Source organism: Microcaecilia unicolor, chromosome 1 (assembly GCF_901765095.1).
Source record: "Microcaecilia unicolor chromosome 1, aMicUni1.1, whole genome shotgun sequence".
In the NCBI taxonomy this organism is placed as follows: Eukaryota; Metazoa; Chordata; class Amphibia; order Gymnophiona; family Siphonopidae; genus Microcaecilia; species Microcaecilia unicolor.
In genome coordinates this window covers 172693480-172720215 of record NC_044031.1, presented here as the reverse complement: position 1 = coordinate 172720215, position 26736 = coordinate 172693480, and the positions used below count along the sequence as shown (strand labels likewise).

At 43.2% G+C, this 26736-nt stretch overlaps 1 protein-coding gene across 5 annotated transcripts in view; it reads right to left on the bottom strand.

Annotated features, from left to right (window-relative positions):
- Positions 1-14376: 14376 nt before the first annotated feature.
- WIPF3 (WAS/WASL interacting protein family member 3) overlaps positions 14377-26736 on the bottom strand; it is a 140683-nt gene continuing 128323 nt past the window's right edge. For 4 of the 5 annotated variants that reach the window (XM_030202493.1, XM_030202509.1, XM_030202497.1 and 1 more), the window contains exons 7-8: positions 22046-22147; positions 15834-16026 (exon numbers count right to left, since the gene is read on the bottom strand). In XM_030202493.1, the coding sequence (XP_030058353.1) occupies positions 15869-16026; positions 22046-22147 (260 nt within the window). In that variant the 3' untranslated portion in view covers positions 15834-15868. Of the gene's footprint in view, positions 14625-15833; positions 16027-22045; positions 22148-26736 lie in introns of those variants that run through there. The other variant, XM_030202514.1, reaches the window with a different exon arrangement.

Genomic DNA, 26736 nt, shown 5'->3' with positions numbered 1-26736 from the left:
AGCATGCACTCAGCACAATCCTCCCGCACTTGTTTGACAGGTCTGGGCTGTCAAAAGCCCAAACCTGTCAACAGCCTGCCCCGAGGCCCGAACAACAAGGCCCCCCCCAAACCCCCAGAAAACGTCGTGGCCGCTGCCGACCAAACCCTCTCCCACCCTCCCACCCAGCTATGGGGGGGGGGGGGCTGGAGGATCGGTGGGTCTCCAGCCCCCGAAACCCCAGAAATCGTTGCTCCATCGACAGGGGATGCACTGGGCGGGGCTACAGACCATGTAAGGGTCTGTAGCCCCGCCCAGTGCATCCCAGGATGCAGTGGGCGGTGCTGGACGCTGCCATTTTGGGCGTCGACTGACTGGAAGAGGAGGGAGGCAGGCAGGCTGCGTCCCTCCTCCAACACAAGGTAGGGGGGGGGCCAGGAGGGGGCCTGGGACGGGGCCAGGGGGTGTCACGACACCACGGACCACCAGGGAATTTAAGGACAACGCTGAGGGGAGGATTTGGGTTGGGCTGGAGGTCTCCAGCCCCCGTTCGCGTTTGCCTTGGGGGGGAAGGGGGGCCTGCCAGCATGCAACTGCATGCTGGACAGGGCTCACCATTCTTCCCCAATGATCCGCAAAATCTAACGCCAGCTCGGAGCTGGCGTTGATTTTGCTGCGGCCAGCGACCCAATCTTTGGCGCGCTGGTCGCTGATCATTGGGGATGAATGCGTTAAGTGCCAATTAGCATGCATTTGCAAGCTAATTGCGCTAGAAGCGCTGTTTAGCATGCATTTGCATGCTACTTGCGCTGAGAGCCCTCGAGTGCGCTGTTTCAGGCGCTCGAGGGCTCTGATCATGGGTCGGCTGCAAACTCTGGCGCTAGTATGGCGTTAACAGCCTCTAGCGCCAGAGTTTGCTTTTGATCATGAGGGCCTGAGAGACTAGAAAAGCTATGCGCATGAGCTTGGCTTTGTCTTTTGGTTTATGCTCCCTGTTCACTGCACCACAGAATGTAAGGGGAGCAGCTGATTAATGTGGACAACCAAAGGAAGGCCTGAGGAGCCACTAATAGAACATACCAGTTTCTGTACTGATTCCAAGAGCGTTTGGTCAAGGACCAAATCACCATACCAGGGGCGTATCCACGGGGGGGGGGGGGGCTCAGGGGCCCAGGCCCCGCCATTCTTGGCTCAGGCCTCCCAGCAGTGTCCGTGCCTATGATTATCTGGCATCCCCCCACCTCACAACCTGTGCGGTCTGGTGTCTCGCACCCTTCTCTCCTCCCAGCGGTTTGACATCTATTTCACTTCCCTCTCCACTTTGCACTGTGCCACCACTGTAGTCCTCCGTACTTCCGGCAGCCCTTGCTCTGGAAGCTTTCTGCAGCATCCCACCTATGCGGGAACAGGAAGTTGTACTGTACAGTGAGAAAGCTTTTGGGGCCGGCAAACAGCGAGGCTGCCTTAAGAGGAGAGTTAATGCTGGTAGAAGATCTGAGAACTGCAGCAAGAAGGGGCAGGGAGTGAAGTGAAAAAGCAAGGAAAATGACATCGGACTGTGAGGAGAAGGGAGAAAACCAGATTGAGGAGGTGGAGGTGGGGAAAAAATGCTAGATTGCGGCGGAAATGAGAGATGCCAAGATTGCCAGTTCTTGTGGACTGTGTTTTATGAGCATGGATTTACGGACAATGCATGACCGACCAGCTGTGAATTGACTACATCAAACCCCAGACACTATTTTGGAAACTTATCCTCCCTACTGAAGATTTAGCACTCGATTCCTGGAATACAGATAAGTCTTTTTCTAGGACTTGTTTCACTAGGGTTTGGTGTACTGATGAATCTGGCGTTTACCATTTTTTGATGTTGTGATATGATGTGATATTTTGATTTTTTTTTTTTACTGTTTTGAATCTACTATCATTATACTTATTTTAAGTTTAAAACTGCTTCATTGTATTTTAGTACGTTTGACTTATGGGGAGGTTTTTTTTAATACTTGATTCTCACTGCTTGTATTTTTTGACAAACATGATAAGAAAGAAACAACCAGACAGCAAAGGTAGAAAATAATTTTAATTTTTATTTAGTGAATGGAAAATGTCAGCGTTACAAGAAATTTACACTGATTTCTTAATATTTTATAGAACGCAGGGTGCTGTTTGCATTTCTCTAGTGTTGCACTGTGTGCAGAGTGTGGCTTCTTAGAGGTTATATTTAATTTTTGTCTACATGTCCATATTTAATCGTTGTGGTCACTTATTCTGCACTTGGAAAGGGTCTATTTGTGTTCAATATTTGTGACCGAGGCCAGGTACTGCATGGAGTTTCTATTTAAGCATCTGTAATATTTCAGCTTGTTCAGTTCCACAATAGGCATATTGATGTTCTAGGTTCCACTGCAATATTTACTATGTTGAGCGTAAGTTAGTGGTGTTATGCTAAAATAAATTAGCTGTATAGGTCCTGGGTAATTTTTGTAGGTTTTATATTACAGGTACTTCACAATAAGCTTGGAACTGGAGAGGGTTTATGGTTTACTGAGAAGACTCCAAAATCAATTTTTTTTAATTTTTTTTTGTTTTTTTTGTATGGTGATTTCTTGGGGAAATGCTCTTTTTCTGCTTTACATAAGAAAAGCCATACTGGGGCAGACAGTCCATCTAGCCCAGTATCCTGTCTCCAACATGGGGCCAATTCTGGTCACGAGTACCTAGAAGAATCCCAACAAGTAACAGGATTCTGTTTTCCCAACCCCAGGGATAAGTAATGGCTTTAATGTTTAATGTGGAACCACAGTTTCTGTTTTTGGTTATAAGTAGTGTCCAGCTTACTAGCAGTTTATGGACTTTTCCTCATGGAATTTGTCCAAATCTTTTTTTAAACCCAGGTTCTCTAACTGCTGTTACCACATTCTCCGGCTACAGCTTCCAGAGCTTAAGTTAACAGCACAGTGGTCCAGTGTGCAGTGTCAGGGCTAGGTATTTTTTTCATATTAAATTTCAGAGCGACATGATTAAACTTCAAAGCTATTAACCTATTGTATTAATACACCTTTATAAAAATTTTATATTTGTTATAAAGCAAAGTTGAAGGATATGTGCCATTTTGGTAATTATTTTACAGGATACTGTGATATTGTTGAGATATTGACCAGACACAAGTCTGCTATAATGGCAAAGTTTAAATTATGGGATAATGCTACTATATTTAAAAATGTCAGTGTTTCCAAAGTTTCCGTAAATATGTATGGAGTTTATGTTGATGCAGCACATACTGTTTACTTTGAAATCTGGCATCAAGTCCACGCTACAGCATTATTTAGGACTATATCAAGAACTACAGATTTATGCCTAGTGCCCCCCATGTTAACTTTGGGCCCCCCCCCAAAATGTCAGGTCTGGCTACGCCCCTGCACCATACTGCTTTTGTAGGAGAGAAATAGCCACCAACTATCCAGGAACGAGAGTTATGGTAGTGAATCTCATTTGGGAAGGACCAGCTGCCAGGACTGTATACCTGTAAGTTGAGAGTCCAGAGAGTAAACCACTACAAGGGACTTTTCTGTAAAGGATTTCCAATGCAGAGAATTTACCAGAACTGCTATTATTACCACAAAAGTGTTCAGTTCTCCTGTATTACTACTAGTGACTATAAATAAACTGACATTGTCCCAAATTTTTCTGCCTAATCCAAGTTAAGTAAACCCTGTTGATTTGAGCAGCATCTTATAGCCTGGGACTGAGTTCTTGGATGGAAGAGGCATGCCAAATGATTGGATTGTGTGTGCCATCTGGTCTTCCAGCTTGCAGCCCCTGCCCTAACCACACAAACAGTCCGAAAAAACTACTTGTCAATCTGCCTGATGCTCACTGGCAACAAAGGGCTACAGTAAGAAGTTGAGAAGTGAACATTTAACAGTATAATACAATGGCATTTGTCCTGTGTTCTCCATTAGCAAACTTCAGCATCTCTCTGTGGGGCCCTCTTGAAATAGCTGTGGTAAAAATATGTTTCAGTAGAGTAGCAGGATATGTATGGGGTGTGGGTAGTGACCAGTGGTGTACATAAGGTGCATGTATATATTTTCACTGTGGAGATCTTGAGTTTATTTGTAGGGATGTGTGGGTGGATGGATGAGTGTTTGTATGCATATGTGTGTGTTGTGTGCATGTTGGTAGGATTCTAATAATTTAAGCAGCAAAGCATTGGATCCAATTTCTTCACTGTAATCTCACTAAATGGTTTCTTGATGTGGTTGATAGTCTTGTTGATTTACTTATCATGCCTTTTACTTTAGGCACAAGGGTTAACTTAAGCCGTCTTTTCCTCTCTATACTCTCAGTACACTTACCAGTCTCCATGTAGGCCAGGATAGGGTTACAATCATTACGTCCTATTGTAAGAGGACATGTCCTCCTTTTGGACAACTTCAGATATGTTAGGAAAATGTCCTCTTTTTTTGTGTGTGTACCTATGACCAACACTCCTATCCACATAATGAGAAAAACCATCTCTGGCCTATTAATCTGGACACATGAGAGTGTTAGAGAGAGAACGCCATTGTTGATCTCCTCTCTGTTTCCCTGCTGGTTGTATCTATCAAAGGAATTCTGTTTGTTCTGCACAACTTTAATCATATATCGGGCAGAGACATTCACATGTATCTCAGAAGCCAGCCAAAGTTATTGAGGATATCCACTATTCTGATAAGTACACTTGGGCTCAGATTCAGTCAAACTCAAATCCAGAAGTTTTTGAAAAGTAGATTGTTGTCTACTGCTGTACTGTAAGTCAGTCACTGTTTGATATGTGTTCATTAACTAAAAGCCATTTACACATTTGCAATGATTAAATATTCCTTAGCAAAGGTAGCAGCCATTTTAATTTTTTGTGTTGTCTTTTTTTTTGTCTCTGTAATTATGGTAACCCTAGGTCTGGAGATCCACTACTAGCCTTGGTTGAGATCTCTTCTGCCTCTCCTCTTCTCCCTTGGCCTGGCTCGCATTATTCTGTCCTCCTGTACAGTACTCCCTCCACTCATTGACCTGACCTACATTTCCTACACCCTCATCACTCTCTCTTTCCTGCGCTGTATTCTCACCTGTCACCCTATCCCTCTCATTGCCCTAACTACTCTGGCTATTGTATCGCCTCTCCAGATGTCCCTCTGTCTCTATTGCAGCATTGCTCAGTATTTAAAAAAAAATGTCCTTACTCAGTTATTTCAATTTGTTTAATCCAAGACTGCATATTTGCATCAGTTGCTTTTTGCAGTATTTCAGGTATATTAAAGCTTGATATACCACTGTAGAGAACTTTCAGTTTGGTTTACAATTGAGATACATGATTAAGGAGTAAGGGTAATGGAAATGATATACCACCTTTCTTTGGCAGCGGCGTAGCCAGACTTCGACGGGAGGGGGTCCAGAGCCCGAGGTGAGGGGGCACATTTTAGCCCCCCCCCATGCTGCCACTCTTTCGGCCCCCCTTCCCGCTGCCAACCCTCCCCCGCCACCGTCACGTACCTTTGCTGGCAGGGGACCCCAACCCCCGCCAGCCGAAGTTCTCTCGGCCGTGCGGCATTGCTGACCCCCCCCCTTCCCGCCGCCAACCCTCTCCCGCCGCGTACCTTTGCTGGCAGGGGACCCCAACCCCCACCAGCCGAAGTCCTCTTCTCGGCTGTATGGCATTGCCGAATGACCTGATTAAGAAACAGATTCAAACTTGATCAGGTCATTCGGACTTCGGCTGGTGGGGGTTGGGGTCCCCGCCAGCAAAGGTACGCGACGGTGGCGGGGAAGGGGGTCGAGAGGGTCGTGGCACGGGGGCCCAGGCCCCCATGGCTCCATGATAGCTACACCCCTGTTCTGTGGTACAACCAAAACAGTTTTACACATTATATACAGGTACTTCGTCCCTAGTGGTCAGGAAAAAAAGACCAATAGAAAGGAACTACATTAAAAAATATATTTTTTTTTCCTCCTTCCATATTTTGGTGAGTTCTTTTTGTACCCTTTGTAACAAAATACAGGATTGCAGCATAACAGTAGCAGTGCATTATCTCCAGGAATCCTCCTGTTTCACTAGTTCAGGTGCTTAATTCTCCTGCTGCAGTGGGCCAATGAATACATTCACTGTAGCCTAGTGCTGCACTGGGAATGCTATCTTCTAAGGGATTTGCACTATATCTACCATTATCTCTAGGTCTAGGATATATGCTGGAAGTGGGCTTGTTTATCATGGGCAACATGTGGCTATTCTGTATTATTCTTTTACCTTCCTACCATACTTTTACTGTAGTGTCACCTTGATGATTTTATACAAATAGAGTCACCATAGGAAGGTATTCCCTAACACTTGGTGACAAAATAACTGTTCTCTCCCCTTTGGGAGAATGGAGAATGTCTGCTTAATTCTTGCCAAAATGTGCAGTGTGTTTGGAGACTATCTGCTTTGATTTGAAGAGCCTGCAGCGCATGGGAGGTGGTATCCATAGTAGGGTTTTTTTTCAGAGGGTTCTTGGTGATAATGTGTGCTGGTACCTTTTCAATTGGCTGCTAAAATTGACCCATGGAGCCCCAGTATTAATGAGGCTGAGCTCTTAGACAATACAGGTAGAAAAAATGTTTTCCAGCTTTGGGAATCTCAATGTTCAGGCCCTCTGGTATCTTTGCTTCTGTCTTTATGGAAGAAGATGTAAGAGATCTGCTTGTACCAGAAATGGTTTTCAAGGGGGGTGATGCGGAGGAACTGAAAAAAAATTTCAGTGAACCTGGAAGATGTACTGATCCAAATTGACAAATTTAAAGAGTAGTTAATCACCTGGACTGGATGGCATACATCCAAGGGTACTGAAAGAACTCGAGCATAAAATTGCTGATCCGCTGTTAGTAATATGTAACCTGTCATTAAAATCGTCCATAGTACTTGAACATTGGAGAGTGACCAATGTGACACCGATTTTTAAAAAGGGTTCTAGGGGTGATCGGGAAATTATAGACTGGTAAGTTTGATGTCAGTGCCAAGCAAAATTAGTGGAAACTATTATAATTATAATTATTATTACATTACATTTGTATCCCACATTATCCCACCTTTTTGCAAGCTCAATGTGGCTTACAGAGTAAGGTTATGATAAAGTCAGTACATGATTTAAATTCAGTAGATCATAAGTTGAGGTAAAAGAGGATTTAGATGGGCAGATGTTGGGTGGATTGTGTGAGAAGTGTTTTAGGTGTGCTTGGGTGGTTTGGGGGATGATTTGTGTCATTGAGGGTGACTTTTGTAAGCTTTGTTAAAGAGGTGTGTTTTCAGAGCTTTGCGGAAGCTGGTTAGATTGTTCATGGTTTTCAGGGCCTTGGGTAACGCATTCCAAAACTGTGTGCTTTTGTATGCAAAGGTCGTAGCATAAGCCTGTTTGTATTTCACTCCTTTGCAGCTGGGGAAATTCAGATTGAGGAATTTGTGGGCCGATCTTTTGGCGTTTCTGGGCGGTAGGTCCACTAGGTTTAGCATATAGAGTGAATAAAATTTCAGAACACGTAGACAAACGTGGTTTAATGGGACAGAGTCAGCATGAGTTCAGCCGATGGAAGTCTTGCCTCACCAGTTTGCTTCATTTCTTTGAAGGTGTGAATAAACGTGGATAAAGGTGAGCTGGTTGATGTAGTGTATCTAGATTTCCAGAAAGCTTTTAATAAAGTTCCTCATGAGAGACTCCTGAGAAAATAAGAGAGTCCTGGGACAGGAGGCAAGGTTCTGATGTGGATTAGGAATTGGTTATTGGACAGAAAACAGAGGGTAGGGTTTAAATGGTCATTTCTTTCAATGGAGGAGGGTGAATAGTGATAGGGAAATCAGAATGACGAGTAAGGTGATCAAATTTCCAGATGATACAAAACTATTCAAGGTTGTTAAAGCACGTGCAGACTGTGAAATATTGGAGGAAGACCATAGGAAATTGGAAGACTGGGCATCCAAATGGCAGATGAAATTTAATGTGGACAAATGCAAGGTAATGCATAAGGGAAAGAATCCAAATCATAGTTACTTGATGCTAGGGTCCACCTTGGGAGGCAGCACTCAAGAAAAAAAATCTAGATGTCATTGTAGATAATACGCTGAAATCTTCTGCTCAGTGTGTGGTGGCGGCCAAAAAAGCAGACAGGATGCTAGGAATTATTAGGAAAGAGATGGTGAATAAGACTGAAAATACTATAATGCCTTTGTATCGCTCCTTGGTGCGACCACACCTTGAGTATTGCATTCAGTTCCGGTCGCCGTATCTCAAAAAAGATATAGCAGAATTAGAAAAGGTTTAAAGAAGAGCGACCAAAATGATAAAAGGGGATAGAACTCCTCTCGTATGAGGAAAGGCTAAAGAGGTTAGGGCTCTTCAGCTTGGAAAAGAGATGGATGAAGGGAGGTATTATTGAGGTCTACAAAATCCTTAGTGGTGTAGAATGAGTAGAGAAGTAAATCGAATTTTTACTCATTCCAAAAGTACAAAGACCACAGGGACACTCAAAGAAGTTACATGGAAATACTTTTAAAACAAATAGGAGGAAATAGTTTTTCACTCAAAAAATAGTTAAGCTCTGTAACTCTTTGCCGAAGGATGTGGTAACAGCGGTTATCGTATCTGGGTTTAAAAAAGGTTTGGACATATTCCTGGAGGAAAGTCCATAGTCTACTATTGAGACAGACATGGGAAGCAACTGCTTGCCCTGGGAGTTGTAGTATGGAATGTTGCCACGATTTGGGTTTCTGCCAGGTACTTGTGATCAGGCTTGGCCACTGTTTGGAAAACAGGATACTGGGCTAGATGAACCATCGGTCTGACCCAGTATGGCTACTGTTTTCTTATGTTTGTATTTTGCACCCAGGAGACAATGCATTTGTTTTTATTTCTCCAATGTTGTACAGCAGACAGAAGCTTCAAGCTTTCCATTTCAGTTTTTCTCTGCATATTTCTATTTATAATGTGATCATTTATTTGTTATTTGGTAGGGTTCTATCCATATTTTCCATATGTGCTCTAGGTGGGGTATTTTGTGAACATGTAGTTTTGGTGTAGAGATTTGTAGCAGTCTGTCTTGTTCTCTTTTCCCCATAAGAGGTATGTTCTAGGGCCTGGTGTAATATTTGCAATGCCATAGACCCTAACACACACTCAGAAACCCATCAGCGTGTACACCCCCAGCAAGGGTGGGTGATTCTCAGGTACCCCGTTTGCCTAGGGGAAACAGCATTTGGAAATTTTGAGCCTTAGGCTGCCTCCGTAGTGGGAAGCAGACGAATGACCCATCTTCCTTCCTATTTCCCATACCTTTCCTGTACTAATTTGCTGTTGCATGTACTGCCAGGATATGTGCCTGTTTTTGTAGGTGGTGGCAGCAGAGAAAACTGTTTCATAGTGGTGAACAGTGCCCATAGGCAAAGCTCACATTTTGAGTGGGTCTACTGCTGAGCTGTGCTGTAGGGAGCTCAGGGTGTCTTCCAGCAGGTCTGCAACTGGTGGGGCTTGGGGATCCCCGCCAGATGAAGGAAAGGTGTGCAAATTCTAGCTTCTCCTGTTGCATAAAATCTGGCCTACAATAACTAACATATGCTTCAGGTGATTTTCTGAATCGGCCTGGATGTACATTTTATTTTTCTGTCCTTTCCATTGACTCTCCTGGCGTTGGGTAGATGTTGGTGAACTATGTCCAGCATGTAGCACTGAAGTATGGAGGAGTGTGTTTAACTTCATATTTTTCCATCAGTGTATGAAGATGTTCAGCGTGGTCCTTTCATCTTCCTTGAGACTTGGTATCTTGCAGACAGCTCACATTTGGTCTCATTTCCTAAATTGCATGAGTGTGTGGTAATTTGTTAGTGCATGTTAACTTAGTACAGGTCCTGTTTTATCCAATGTGATTACACCTTTAATGGGCATTAATAGCCCATTTTAGCATATGAGGGATGAGGCTTACACATAGTGAAATCATGCCTGTAATATATATATTGTATCGAACTATTCATAGTGAGGGTTACTCGGGGGGGGGGGGGGGGGAGAAAGCACATGACTATCCCAAGAATATGTGTTTTTATAAACATCAAATTTGATTTTTCTTACATCATTCTGCCCGAAATGTTTCTAAACTCAAACACTACACAGCTGGAGCCCAAAATCCATTAGAGCAGCAGCAGATCAGAAATTCATTCTTAAATTCTCATAAGTTTGTAAATGAATGGAAGATGATCAAGAATCCAAACTTCAAAACTAAAGAATGAAGTCAATAGTCCATTTTATTTTGTAATACTGTTCCTTACAGTGTTTCCCCATTTTGTGTCCATGGGCAAAATGCTTAGTGCATAGGACCATTAGATAGGAAGAGAGCTTATAAAGTGATAACCACAAGGCGGGAAGAATAACTTGTAGAGCAGTGTTTCCCAAGTTTGGGCCTGGAGTACCCCTTGCCAGTCAGGTTTTCAGGATATTCACAATGAATATGCATGGAAGATTTGCATATAATGGAGGGAATGCATGCAAATTAAGTTCATGCATAGGCATTGTGGATATCCTGAAAACCTGTCTAGCAAGGGGTACTCCAGGACTGGACTTGGGAAACACTGTTGTAGAGTGCATAAAACTAGACTTTCAATCTTGTCACATTCACATATAGCTGTACAGTTTTTATACTACTTTTCACTTTTTTTTTTTTTTACCATTGTCATTTGACACCTTGCATGAAAGCGGAAGTACGGCTGTTGTGGAGATTTATATGTAGTATTTCTAGGCACAATAAACCAAGCCTAGTCTAAAGCAGGGATTCTTAACTCAGTCCTTGGGACACACAAAGAATATTCTGAGATAAATATGCATGTAATGGAGGCAATGTATGTAAATCAATCTCATGTATATTTATTGTTGGTATCCTGAAAACCTGACTGGTAAGAGGGTACTCCAGGACTGACTTGTAAAACACTGTGGCCAAAATAATGAGGTCACAACCACAGTTTGATAAGCACTGATCTAGACTGACCATCACATAGTCTTTGGGTAGGGGCTGGACACTGCTGTTTGGAGTGTAATAAATGTGCACTAGGTCTGACATTTAGGAGTCATGCTTCTTAGATGACCAAGCTACTCGGGGACTATCAATGCTACCACTGTAACCATCCCAGCAACCACTAATCCAGGGGCAGCAGCTGTGGCAGATCAACCTAGGATCAGCCTTCTGTACCTGGAAACCTTAATCACCTGCCATCAGAAAGGAAAAACAGCAGTTTCACTTTTTTTTTTTTTTTCTTGAAGACCTGCAAATGTATTTGAAATGAAGTGTCTCTATGTTGTGTATACTGGCAGCTAGCCGTTCCTATGCTCATAATCTGAACAAAGGTAAGGAAGCCATCTACAAAATTTGCTGATGTATCACTTGGGGCACTCACTCAGAAATGGCTTAATTATATGGTGTAATAAGTTTATACAGTGGGCCTGTGAACTGTATTCAGTTTGGAGTTAGACCAGAACCCTAATTTATAAATACATTGTTAAAGCCCTTTGTTTCCTCCTTTTTGTAAAATGTGTACAAATTTCAAGAAAAACTAATGCTCAACCTCCACCCCCACAACCCCATCTGAATGTAGGTACTTTGTATTTAGTAATCATTCTACTTTAGTTCCAAAAGGTGGGGCTGTACCTGCTCCTCTTGACAAGGATAGATTTGCTTTTGTCCATGTTGCAGGTTTTAAAGAAGGGTCCTGGCTCCCCTTTCACAGACCTCGGGACTGTGTACTGGAATCCTAGCCTGAATCCATTCCCACATTTATGCCCCAGTAAGAATATTAAGAACCTAAGAGAAACCATGCTGAGTCAGCATGCCCATGTCAGATTACAAGTACCCAGCAGGTCCATTCATTATAGTTTACGGGATAAACAATGGTTTTATGCAATCTACCTCTGGCTAATAATGTTGGGCAATCATTAATATTAGCTTATTTTTTGAATCACAGTTTATCCAAAACACAGATGCCTACAGCAGTGCTTTTAACCGTCTCCTTGGGGTACACCTAGCCAGTCAGGATTATCAGAATGAATACTCATGCAACAAATTTCTATATACCAGGTGTCTAATCTACCTCATGCACAATCATAGCGGATAATTTCTTAAAAGTCCATAACCCATTATTAAGCCTGATGTGGCAAAATCCACTGCTTATTTCTAGGATACTGTCAAAATACTAATTGGCCTTCTACTTTCAATGTCTAAATAAACTCAACAAAATACTTTAAGTAGAGATCTGTGCACTTAATATATTTATAATCCAAAATAATCCATTGTTAGAAACTTCAAGACTTATCTGTGTGTATTAAAGGAGCGCCCAGGAGTTCTTACTATCCCGACAGGGCCTGTGCTCCTGGGCGCTCTTTAATACACACAGATAAGTCTTGAAGTTTCTAACAATGGATTATTTTGGATTATAAATATATTTATGGGAAAATTAGAAGACTTCCACTGAATTCACGGGTGTTACTTAGTTACATTGAAATAAAAAATAATTGCATCAGCAGAAAAAAGTATCTATAAAAATTGACAAGGATGGTAGGGGGTTGTCAATGATTAAAAGTTGTCACAGAGATTAGGCACAAGAACCATATACATATGTGTTGCCTATGTGAATATGAGACTTCCCTGACATATACATAATAAGTAATTAAGTGCACAGATCTCTACTTAAAGTATTTCTAGGATAAGCAGCATAAAATCTGTTTTACTGTTCTGGGATCTTGCCAAGTACTTGTGACCTGCATTGGCCACTGGTGGAAACCAGATACTGGACTTGATGGACCTTTGGTCTGTCCCAGTATAGCAATGCTTATGTTCTTATCCTGAAAATTACACTTGTCTAGGTGTGCCTCTAGGCGATGGTTAAAAAGCACTAGAGACTGGCAGCTGCAGCAAGGGCAAATAAACCCAGACTCACTCACTGTGTACCAGATGGGAATGGATACATAGAGATCTATCCATATCTGTGAAAGGGAAGGCACCTCATCTTTCCCTATATGTTTATGTACTGACTGGGGGGTCAGTGCTCAGCCACCCCTGCAGCACAGAAGCAACACATATAACTAGTTGTACAGGAAGAAAGTCTTGTGATTGGAAATAGAAAATGTCACCTCTCTGAACAAAGGCCCGAGCCCTGGAAGGGAAAGGACATTTATTAATCAGATGATCTCGCTTTGCCCAGGAAAGCCTATTTATGTCAGTATTTAGGCTGTATAGGAGCTAGGGGGTCATATGGTGAGTGCCACTGCTTGCACTTTCTGAGAACCCTATGACATGGAATGAACAAGGTAAGTCACAGTAACATTTTAACAGTGGAACAGGTACTGGCCCCAGCAAGCTGTACTACCTATACATCTACAAGTGCTTTAGTCAGATTTTTTTGTATTATTATTCTAAAATTACAAGGAATGAAATGTTCACACACAACCCATTCTTGAAACACTCTAGGCTGCTTTTCCAGGCCACACAGTGGTGCTGGTTGGGATTAGAGGAGCATCCCTACTCTTGCAGTATTTCCATTGGCTTAACCCCATTTGGTGTTTTCTAATTCAAGGAGTCTCTGCTTCCTCTGTTAACCAGTCTGCTGCAGCAGTAATGAGGCCACAGATGCCGATAGTATTTTATATAGACACAGATGAACAAACACATTAATAAGAATAGGGCAAGGTTAATAAATTGTACTGGCAGCGATTCTCTTGCTATATATTTATGAACATAAACGTGAGTGAGAAAGCTGCAGCTACTAATCCATTTCCAAATTCCACACAGCAATCTGCTATATACAGTCTGCCCAGAGCAGTTAATACTTGGCATCCCCCTTATTAGCAGGTATTTTCCCAGGATCCAGTGCGGAGAGGGGCTACAGCAGTATCTTACTCTTATGTGGATCCCCCTACTTTTCTGCTTAAAAAGTTCTCATGTACTGTGATGTGTCACATCATAGAGCTAAGGCATATTGGATACGTACTTGAACCAAGTAGCTTTTTTTTTTTTTTTGTTACACTTGTACCCTGTGCTTTCCCACTCATGGCAGGCTCAATGCGGCTTTCATGGGGCAATGGAGGGTTAAGTGACTTGCCCAGAGTCACAAGGAGCTGCCTGTGCCTGAAGTGGGAATTGAACTCAGTTCCTCAGGACCAAAGTCCACCACCCTAACCACTAGGCCACTCCTCCACTCTGCTTGAACCGAGCAGCATTTTACCCAGGCTGAAAGGTTTTTAATTTATTTATCTGGCCAAAACCTTCCACATCAATTATACTTTTTAACAACAGAGGAATATACTAATGTTGTAAGCTTTACCCACCGTAATATGATCCTGTCTCATGAGCTGTGGGTTGGAAAGTCATGCATTGGAGGCAAAGCTATATACAATGCTGTTCAAAACCATGGTATGTAACATTTTTTTAAAATAAATACTATGATTTAAAACTGGATACTTTTGCAGTTCATCAAACTCTAATAAGCAGCTGTGCAGCAGGGTGGGGTCTTTGATGAAACAGCTCTGGTAGCCATACTGCTGAGAAGAGTCACTGGGGTAGCAAGTTGCCTTATCTCATCAGTGTTCTTGCGAGAAGGTCTCTTCCATTCACTGCAAGGCACAATTAGTGAACATCGAATATACAAAATCAGTTTCTTCAGAGTCAACAAATACAGGGCACCTGAGGGTAAAACTGCAGGATTTGCAAACTAATATTATTTTTTCTAATTCAACATATGCTGTTGATACAGCACAAGAGGTACATGAAAGTAAGGAATTTTTGCAACCCTTTGTGATTTAAGAGCTGGAGATGTCAGAAGGAGGGAAAAAATGAGTAGGAAACTTATTCTGCTTGTAGTTACTAAGGATGTGTATTCATTTCATAAGAACATAAGAATATCCATACTGGGTCAGAGCAATGGTCCATCTAGCCCAGTATCCTCTTTTCCAAACAGTGGGCCAAGCCAGGTCACAAGTACCTGGCAGAAACCAGGTTTCTACCCACATACCAGGATAAACTACAAAATTACAAGTTCCTTTCAACGTTCTTACATTTCAGTATTTTTCCCCTAGGTGGACCTGAATCTGTGACCTTCAGGGGGGAAGGAAGTACCTTCCAGCAAGAGAGATTCTGGCCCTTGAGAGTCTGCTATAGGCAGCCCATGCCTGTGTTTTTTTTATTTCTCGTAAGCATAGTTCTGTTTCCTGATTCTCTCTTTGCTTTCAGTAATCCTTGTGGGCCCTTTTGTGCTGGATGCACTTCTTGGAGGTATAATGATTCTAAGCTCTTACCATGAGCAATCCTACTTCTTGTCCTTTTATAAAATAGTACTCAAGCTTCAGGGGTCCCTACTAGAGTCTCTGTGACACAATGAACCAGCCCAAGTGAAAACTAAAAAGCTGATGGAACTACTCAGCTAAATTTAAGTGTAACCTGAAAGGAAAGAACCCCCCACCCCCACCAAAAAAAAAAAAATCAGGTTTCTTTCTAGAGTAATATTTCAGCTTTTTTCCCCAGTGTTAACAGTTATCAGGCACAAGTTAGTCTTGAACCTCTGATCCTTGGGTTAGGAGACAATTACTTTCTTGGAGATATTCTGCCTCTTGAGATTCTGCTATAGTCAGCCTAGTCCAAGGGCAAGATAATGAACGATGGACTTGGTTACCTAAATAAAAAAGCTGATAGAATACCTCAGCTAAATTTGAGTCTAATCAGAAAGGACAGGAAAAATGCCCAAAATGACAGGTCCTTAAATTTCAGCTTTTTTTTTTTTTAAACCAGCCTTGAAGCTGTGATCTTCAGGTTGAAAGACAGCTACTTTCCAGGAGGAACTACTCTGTCTCTTGAAAATATGCTATAACCAGCCCATGTCTAGCTGTGTCTTGAATTTCTGGTAATGTGAGTTCTCATTTCCTAACTGGTCTAGCAGAAACCAGCTCACAGCAGGCTTCAGCAGTTCTGCCCCACCTCTGGGCTTGTTTCCTGTTGCTTCTGTAGTATTCTTGTCCAGCCCTAAAAATTATTATTAAAAACAAAAATGCCTTGAAAATAATGCAGGAAACTAAACAAAATTTTTTTTGCCTGCACGTTCTTGGTAGCTACTATGGGGCAGAATTGCTTTGATCAGTAAGGCTGAACTAAACCATACTGCTTGTTGCTGCCATACCAGTGGCATAGCTATGTGGGGCCACGGGGGCCTACGCCCCCCCAAATTTCCTCTGGGCCTCTGGTTTTGCTGGCAGGGGTCCACAACCCCTGCCAGCTGAAGTGTTGTCCAGCGCCGGTCTACAGCGCTGCTCTGTCTTCCCTCTCATGTCTGGCACGCTTCTTTTAGTGAAACTGAGCATGCTCAATTTCACTAAAAGGAGCATGCAGGACATGAGGGGAAGAAAGAGCAGGGCCGGAGACTGGCGCTGGACAACGCTGCAGCTGGCAGGGTTTGGGGACCCCTGCCAGCCAAGGTATTTGCTGTGGCAGTTGGTGGGGAGCGGCAGGGTGGTGGCAGTAGAACAAACCAGGTACTTCTTAGCCAGGATCAGGTGACCCTCAGGGGGAGGAATGCTGGCTTCGGCCTAACCCCTGGTAAGCCTTTTCTTGGTTGAGAGGTGCCCAGCTCTCCCACCGGTTGCCTTCTCAGGTGCCGTGGAGGACTTGCAGCTCATCTGCATATCCTCGGAGCCTTCGCCGGAGTGACTCCCAGGTCCGTTCCGATCCACTGGTAAGTGAACAAATTTTGCTTGTGCTTTCGGAACTTGAAGATTGGGGTTTAAAGGAGGAACTGTAAGTTAGTGATAGGCTGATATCCTTAATACTTTAGCAAGTTTTAAATTACGGAAAAACTCAAAAAACACTAAGATGGAGTCAGCAGTCCAGCAGCGAGAGGGGTGCTATCCAGTCTTTTGCATTGAGTGTCACATGTATGATTATCTCCCAATTGGTGAGGTGTCATATGTGTGTGCCCGATGCAAAGAGCTCCTAGCTCTCAGAGAACGTGTACGTTCTCTTGAGGCTAGAGTAGCAGACTTGATGGAGCTGAGGGAGACAGAGAGGTACATAGAGGAGACCTACAGGGATGTTGTAGAGAAGTCCCACCTCCAGTCAGGTAGCCCCTGTGCTACCTTGGAGGAGGGAGGTCTCCTAGAAGAAGAGCACCACCCTGGTGAAGTAGGAAGTACTCCTGTAGCCAGGACCTGCCCACCAGGGGATGTATTATCCTTTCGCACCGAGGATATATCTCCAAATGTTGCCCGGGAGGGAAAGGTTAGGACAGCTGTTGTACTGGGTGATTCGATCATTAGGCATATAGATAGCTGGGTGGCTGGTGGACGTGAGGATCGCCTGGTGACTTGCCTGCCTGGTGCGAAGGTGGCGGACCTCACGCGTCACCTAGATAGGATTTTATATAGTGCTGGGGAGGAGACGGCTGTCTTGGTACATGTGGGTACTAATGACATAGGAAAATGTGGGAGAGAGGTTCTGGAAGCAAAATTTAGGCTCTTAGGTAGAAAGCTGAAATCCAGATCCTCCAGGGTAGCATTTTCTGAAATGCTACCTGTGCCACGCGCAGGGCCCAAGAGACAGGCAGAGCTCCAGAGTCTCAATGCATGGATGAGACGATGGTGCAGGGAGGAGGGCTTTAGATTTGTTAGGAACTGGGCAACATTCTGGGGAAGGGGGAGCCTATTCCGAAAGGATGGGCTCCATCTTAACCAGAGTGGGACCAGGCTGCTGGCATCGGCGTTTAAGAAGGAGATAGAGCAGCTTTTAAACTAGAAATGGGGGGAAGGCCGACAGTCGCTCAAAAGAGCATGGTTCGGGATAAGGTATCTTTCAAAGATATCACCATAACAGGGAAGATAGAGTATCCTGATAGTGAGGTTGCAAAAGAGATTGTAGTAGATCGGGTATCTTTAAATAACAATAAAAATCAGACAAAAGATTGCCAATTAATACTGTCAAGTACTAAGCATGATGTACTTAGGAACAACAAACATAGTTTGAAATGTCTATATGCGAATGCCAGGAGCCTAAGAAATAAGATGGGGGAGTTGGAATATATTGCACTAAATGAAAAATTAGATATAATAGGCATCTCTGAGACCTGGTGGAAGGAGGATAACCAGTGGGACACTGTCATACCGGGGTACAAATTATATCGTAGTGATAGGGTGAATCGGATTGGTGGAGGGGTAGCATTGTATATTAACGAGAGCCTTGAATCAAATAGATTGAAAATTCTGCAGGAAACAAAACACTCCTTGGAATCACTGTGGATTGAAATTCCATGTGCAAAGGGGAAAAGGATAGTGATAGGAGTGTACTACCGTCCGCCTGGCCAGGACGAACAGACGGATGCGGAAATGTTAAAGGAAATCAGGGACGCAAACAAACTGGGCAACACAATAATAATGGGGGATTTCAATTACCCGCATATAGACTGGGTTAATGTAACATCTGTACACGCAAGGGACATAAGATTTCTTGATGAAATCAAGGACAGCTTCATGGAACAGCTAGTTCAGGAGCCGACAAGAGAAGGAAAAATACTAGACTTAGTCCTTAGTGGTGCTCATGATCTAGTGCAGGGGGTAACGATACGAGGGCCGCTTGATAACAGTGATCATAATATGATCGGTTTTGATATTGGCATTGAAGGAAGTGAAACTAGGAAATCAAGTACGCTAGCGTTTAACTATAGAAAAGGTGATTACGACAAAATGAGAAAAATGGTGAAAAAAAGACTGAAAGGAGCAGCTCGCAGAGTAAAAAACTTGCATCAGGCGTGGATGCTGTTTAAAAACACCATCCTGGAGGTTCAGGACAAATATATTCCACATATTAGAAAAAAGGGAAAAAAGACTAAACGTCAGCCGGCGTGGCTAAACAGTAAGATAAAGGAAATCATTAGAGCCAAAAAACAATCCTTCAGAAAGTGGAGAAGAGAACCAACTGAAAGTAACAGGATAGATCATAAGGAATGCCAAGCCAAATGCAAAGCGGAGATAAGGAGGGCAAAAAAGGACTTTGAGAAGAAATTAGCGTTGGAAGCAAAAATACATAGTAAAAATTTTTTAGATACATTAAAAGCAGGAAACCGGCCAAAGAGTCGGTTGGGCCGCTGGACGAAAATGGTGTTAAAGGGGCGATCAAGGAGGACAAAGCCGTAGCGGAGAAATTAAATGAATTCTTTGCTTCGGTCTTCACCGAGGAGGATTTGGGGGGGACACCGGTGCCGGAAAGAATATTTGAAGCGGGGGAGTCGGAGAAACTAAACAAATTCTCTGTAACCTTGGAGGATGTAATGGGTCAGTTCAGCAAGCTGAAGAGTAGTAAATCACCGGGACCTGATGGTATTCATCCCAGAGTATTAATAGAACTAAAAAATGAACTTGCGGAGCTACTGTTAGAAATATGCAATCTGTTCCTAAAATCGAGTGTAGTACCGGAAGACTGGAGGGTAGCCAATGTTACTCCGATTTTTAAGAAGGGTTCCAGAGGAGATCCGGGAAATTATAGACCGGTGAGTCTGACGTCGGTGCCGGGCAAGATGGTGGAGGCTATTATTAAGAATAAAATTGCAGAGCATATACAAAAACAAGGACTGATGAGGCAAAGTCAGCACGGATTTAGTGAAGGGAAGTCTTGCCTCACCAATCTAATGCATTTTTTTGAGGGGGTAAGCAAACATGTGGACAATGGGGAGCCGGTTGATATTGTATATCTGGATTTTCAGAAGGCGTTTGACAAAGTGCCGCACGAAAGACTCCTGAAGAAATTGCAGAGTCATGGAATCGGAGGTAGGGTATTATTATGGATTAAGAACTGGTTGAAAGATAGGAAGCAGAGAGTAGGATTGCGTGGCCAGTATTCTCAGTGGAGGAGGGTAGTTAGTGGGGTCCCGCAGGGGTCTGTGCTGGGTCCGTTGCTTTTTAATGTATTTATAAATGACCTAGAGATGGGAATAACTAGTGAGGTAATTAAATTCGCCGATGACACAAAATTATTCAGGGTCGTCAAGTCGCAGGAGGAATGTGAACGATTACAGGAGGACCTTGCGAGACTGGGAGAATGGGCGTGCAAGTGGCAGATGAAGTTCAATGTTGACAAGTGCAAAGTGATGCATGTGGGTAAGAGGAACCCGAATTATAGCTACGTCTTGCAAGGTTCCGCGTTAGGAGTTACGGATCAAGAAAGGGATCTGGGTGTCGTCGTCGATGATACGCTGAAACCTTCTGCTCAGTGTGCTGCTGCGGCTAGGAAAGCGAATAGAATGTTGGGTGTTTTAGGAAGGGTATGGAGTCCAGGTGTGCGGATGTTATAATGCCGTTGTATCGCTCCATGGTGCGACCGCACCTGGAGTATTGTGTTCAGTACTGGTCTCCGTATCTCAAAAAAGATATAGTAGAATTGGAAAAGGTACAGCGAAGGGCGACGAAAATGATAGTGGGGATGGGACGACTTTCCTATGAAGAGAGGCTGAGAAGGCTAGGGCTTTTCAGCTTGGAGAAGAGACGGCTGAGGGGAGATATGATAGAAGTGTATAAAATAATGAGTGGAATGGATCGGGTGGATGTGAAGCGACTGTTCACGCTATCCAAAAATACTAGGACTAGAGGGCATGAGTTGAAGCTACAGTGTGGTAAATTTAAAACGAATCGGAGAAAATTTTTCTTCACCCAACGTGTAATTAGACTCTGGAATTCGTTGCCGGAGAACGTGGTACGGGCGGTTAGCTTGACGGAGTTTAAAAAGGGGTTAGATAGATTCCTAAAGGACAAGTCCATAGACCGCTATTAAATGGACTTGGAAAAATTCCGCATTTTTAGGTATAACTTGTCTGGAATGTTTTTACGTTTGGGGAGCGTGCCAGGTGCCCTTGACCTGGATTGGCCACTGTCGGTGACAGGATGCTGGGCTAGATGGACCTTTGGTCTTTCCCAGTATGGCACTACTTATGTACTTATGTACTTATGTAAACTGTGCCTCCTCACCTCAGGCTCTGGCCCCCTCCCACCGCAAAGTCTGGCTACGCCCCTGTCATACAAAAGTTCACCTTGCTATAAGAATTCATGAATTAGGTGGCTGTGTGTGTGTGTGAGAGAGATATCTGCATAACCTGTATGTATAGAGTCAGAGCCTCAGAGATACACACAGACATAGACTTGTATAGCTGGTTAAGATGGAGGCATTAGTTAGATTTGCATGAATAGAGCTCTTCAGTGTAACTCGGTAAATCTCCCATATTGACTATGCTACCTTTTATGTGTTCTAACAAACAATAGATGGGGGAAGCACTAGCAAATGTAAAGGTTGTGTACCCCCTATCCAAGTAGGGAAAATAAGTAACCTGATGTAGCTCTGTAACAGGAATCCTAGAACAAGGGGCGTCCATGCCTTAACGTGCACTTGGTTCATTTCAGCACCTTAACCTTTAGATTGTAAGCTCTCTTGAGCAGGGACTGTCCTTCCTCATGTTTAAACTTGTACAGCGCTGCGTAACCCTGGCAGCGCTATAGAAATGCTAAGTAGTAGTAGTAGTAATTTTACTGCATGCAAATTCAACTGTAGGCACACACACTTACGAATTAATGTGAATGCAATCTGTGCAAGTTAAAAAGTTTCATTGCACATTTAAATATATGAAAAGAACTGACCCCCTCCCCCCACCCCAACCTTTGAAAATCATGAAAAATAAAAAAAAAACTAAAAGGAATTGTGTTTTTTGGTCACCTACATCCCAACCTGGAACATATTTAGCCTTATCTAATCTTGCCATCTCTATCCAAAAATCCATATTAGGTTTGTGTTAACAGGTCTGGAACTAATTTGTAAATAGAGAAGGATACTTTGTCTTTTTTTTTTTTTTAACCTGGGGACTGATCCTCCTGCTTTTTGGGCTTCCCACTGCATTAGAACTGTACAAAGTGGTACAATGATCTATCTATGCTGGGGGGGGGGGGGGGGCAGGGGAGTAAATGGCAGAATGTATCTATCACAGGCTAAGCATTTATCTCCCCTGTTGATTACTTACCTCTTGCCATCTTGCTTGGATAAATTCTTGGAAATGGTTTGTATTCTTCCGGGGGCGGAAACTCATCCATGGAATGGAAAGCAAATTTAGATTCAAACTCAGCTGGAGAGTTGAAAGAAATGAGGTAGCAGTTGGTATGATTGCTGAATGCTGTACTGTGACTAAAGATTTTTTAATTATTATTTAAATAATTTTAGCTGTATGGCTGTTTTCCTTATTTTACTCATTAGTATCACAACCATCTTATTATTTAAAAGCTTCAAAACTACCTCCTGATAGAAAATTAACCAAACAAGAAGATTGTCTGCCCTGAAATTATGAAAACCTTACAGTTGCTTGAGACCAGTAATGATTCAACCTAGAAGAAACTCCTGTTGGTAAATCACATTCTAAGCACACTAAGACAATTAGAAGCTCCATCCAGATATAAAAGTGGCCCACATTCTGGGATGCACACATGCATAGCTACACAGTCTGCAGAAATTTATATATCTCAAGAAAACAGCTCTGTCACTCATGTCTATCCTAAAAATTTGGTGTGGACAGAACACCAAACACTGTGGTTCTTTGGGACACACACAGTAAATTTTCCAGGGATAATTTAATTCCACTTCTGACCCTTGCCAGCTCCAGCCTTGGTAGTAAGGCTGGTGTTAAATGAAAGAAAAACATTACATGAATCTTTTCATGGACTACTGATAAAACATGTGAAGCTGCGGACAAAATTCTGACTAGTGAAGGGTCTTCAGTGTTTGTATGAGGATTAAGGTGGTACAGACATGGAGGGGCATTTTCTAAAGGATGTCCAGGTCACAACATCCTAAACAGCTGTCCACCTTGCATGTATTTTCAAAGCAGGGGCGTAGCTACGTGGGGCCACGGGGGCATGGGCACTCACAGATTTAGTCCTGGCCCCCTCCACTTTCGACCCCTCACTGCCACCAGGTACCTTTGCTGGCGGGGGTCCCCAACCCCCGCCAGCCTTAGTCTTCAGCGCCAGTCTCTGGTGCGTTCGCTCACTTCGCTGATCTGTGCTGTGAGTCCTGATGTCCAGCACGTTCTTTAAGTGAAACTGAGCATGTTCAATTTCACTTAAAGGAACGTGCAGGAATCAGGATTCACAGCACAGATCACCGAAGTGAGCGAACGCGCCATAGACCGGCATGAAAGAAGGTACCTTGTGGCAGCGGGGGAGGGTCGGTGGCTGGGGGTGGCAGGCTATGTGCCCCCCCCCCCCCCCCACCTTGGGCTCTCGACCCCCCTCCTGCTGAGGTCTGGCTACGCCCCTGTTTCAAACAGGAAATGTGTCAATATTTCATGTTTGAAAATATGTTGAGATGGATGTCCATACGCTGAAACTGTCCACATGAACATCCATTATTTCAAACTGGAAAGTCTGAATTATAAACGGGGGAAAACAAAGGAAATAAATAAATAAAGATATCTGTCTGGCAGCATTCTTAGAAAATGGCCACACAGACACCCTTGCAGAGCATAGGGACAGCCTAGAGGGACTCGGGTTCAAATCCCACTTTAACTCTTATTTTGTGAGCCCTCCAGGAACAGCAACATACTTTACTATACCTGAGTTGACACCACTTCAATAGCCTTCAGGCTTGCAGGTAGCTTATATATTTAGGTATAGTAGATATTTTTCTGTTTCTGGAGGGCTCACAATTACATATCTATCTATCTATCTATCTATCTATAAAATATCTTAAGTGGGATTTGAACCTAGGTTTACAGTCCACTGCACTAACCATTAGGCTACTCCTGAGACTTGCTTCCTGCTTTAAGAAATAAGGATGACCATTTTACTCCCTAATCCCGCCCACAACATGCCCCCTTGCAATTTGGATGTACTGCAGTGTTGGACATCCGTAATCTGCCTTTGCAAATCTGGTACTTGGACATTACAAGCACATGGACATACATTTCGGCCTTTTGAAATGTCCATATATTTCTAAAATAAGTACCAAAGTAATTTAGTAGATGATGGCAGATAAAGACCCATACAGTCCATCCACTCAGAGCAGGTTACATTCCTTCCTGAACAAATACTGACATCACAAATAGGGCAATCTGTGTTTCATCAGAATAACAACAACATATAAGCAGATACCTGATGTCATGAGTGGTTTTTATAATTTTGGCTCCAGTATAGTCATATTCATTGTCAATACTTGATTAAACACAATCCAACAGTATGCTGACAACAGCTTGAGAATTACTGTCTAATTTGAGTATGCTGTTAACAGCACCATCAAGACATGGCATAGACCTAAACAAGCCCAGCTTTTTCAATGGCAGTTCCAGCTTTAAGGAAAGTCTAGCTTTTTCCTGTAATTATTTTCAGGGCTGTTCAAAGATACTGTAAGCTCAGAAATATGGGAGTTAATTATGTGCTGGCTTTTAGTGAACCAGATTTGGAGTCTAAGCTGGTACAATTAGGATGGGTGAAGGAATTGATTATATTTGATGATTAAAGGGAATGGGTTAGTAGTATGGATATGAGTAGATAGGCCATGTGGTAACATACATAGTAGATGACGGCAGAAAAAGACCGGCACGGTCCATCCAGTCTGCCCAACAAGACAAACCCACACGCGCCACTTCTCGTGTACACCCCACCCCGATCCGCACCTGCCATCTTCAGGACACAGACCGTAGAAGTCTTGCCCAGAACTAGGCCATGTGGTGACTAGGAAGGTGGGGCTGCATGGTAAGTACAAGGGGGATATTGATTATTTTAGGGGTTTTATCATCTGTGGTCAAAGTGTCTTTATTTCAATCATGTAGGTTGCATTATCTTCAGCAATATTTGAAACAGCAAGCTCGTGCTACATTAATTCATGGTTTTATATTTTCACATATTGATTATTGTAATTCCATGTTAAATAAGTCTGCTGAGCAAGTCAAATGTCTACAACTGATTCAGACTATGACAGCGAGACTCTTGACAGACATCAGTTATACTGGACAGTATTACCAAGTCTTCATTTACAGCACTGGCTGTCTATTGAGACTCGTTTGAAATTTAAAATTCTCTTACAAGATGAACTGGCCCCAGCTGTTTGCCATCACAGTCCTGGGTTCCAGCAGCAGAAAGACGCCTGAAGTGGCCTGAAAAGGTGCAGGGCATTGGAGCCCCAGTAGTGGTGTGCTGAGGCTCTATTTGCTCTGCATTTCTAGAAATCCTATGGCGGCTGCCTACCACATTGGAAGAGCTGAGCTGTACTGCAAGAGGCTTTGATCAGGCAGAGGGGAAGGACACGCAAGATCGGGAGGTCTCCGAAGCAGGAAATGGAGGCTGGGGTTCCGGGCTGTGGTGTTGCTGCTTCTCCCACTACAGTGCTTGCCCTGAGAAAAAGCCCTCATGCAGTAAGGCAGGGCAAAGTCTATTGGGATTCTGTGGCAGCTTGATTTTCTTTTTTTTTTTTTTGGGGGGGGGGGGTGGAAAGAAAGGTACACATGGCTTTCATACACAAAGCTTGTATGCGTGTATGAAAGCCACGTGTAGCACAGCTATTCTGAGCATGCACAGAGCAGCCACACTTAGCAATTGGCTGCCCTATGAACGCACTGGCTTGAGTTGCATGGTAAAAGTCCATGCAGCTCATTTGCATACAATTTTATTTAAAAAATGTTTTTTTTGAGCATCACTTGCTATTTTTACCATGGTGGCATTAGCGAATGGCTCTTTTCAGGGACTTTAGTGCATCGGGCCCTTAGTAGATTTCTTTGCCATGTAGAGTATAGCCTTTCTTGCCTAGGTATAAAATTACCACTAGTTGTGCATTTATTATTGCTATTACCCCTGTAATCTAGGCTCACTTTTCCAGCAGATTTACCTGGACTGCAAAATATTGAAAACAGAGCAGGTATCTGCTGCAGCTGTGCTCACAAATGATGTATGGTTCAAAGGGAACACAACAGAAAAAAGGGGGTGGAGAGGGCCCAATGTCAAGAGATCAGTCACCACACTCAAGGGTAAGATGTTCCAGAAAAGCCTTTATTGGGACCCAACACGATCCGTGTTTTGGCTGTATCAGCCTTCTTCAGGTGTCAATCAATGCATGTTCTATAATATATTGATTAATAAAAGTCACATGAAGCCTTGACAAGCGCCTCGTGAATCGCACTGCTAGAAAGTATAGCCCACGTCTTTGGTGGGCTAATCCTGAAGTGAGATGTCTCTACCACTGATGATGGCACAGGTAAACAAAATGGCTCTCTGTTAATAGTACTTGCATGTTAAAATTTTCTTTTAAGTGTCTAAGCTTTTCCTTTACTTCTCCTTTTCTCTCTTTTTACATAGAAACATGACGGCAGATAAAGGTCAAATGGCCCATCCTCTCAAACCCCTAACTCTTCCTTTTCCTAAGCGATCCCACATGTTTAACCAATGCCTTCTTAAACTCTGACAGTCCTCGCCTCCTCAACCTCCACCACCCTTTCCGTGAAATAACACTTTCTTAGATTACTCCTAAGCCTTTTCCCTCTTAACTTCATCATATGCCCCCTCCTTCCAGAGTTTTCCTTCAATTGAAAAAGGCTCACTTCCTGTACATTAATGCCCTTCAGATATTTAAACGTCTCTATCATGTCTCCTCTCTCCCAGCGTATACATGTTGAGGTTCCTAAGCCTGTCCCTATATTTTTTATGTTCACGACTGCTTACTAATTTTGTA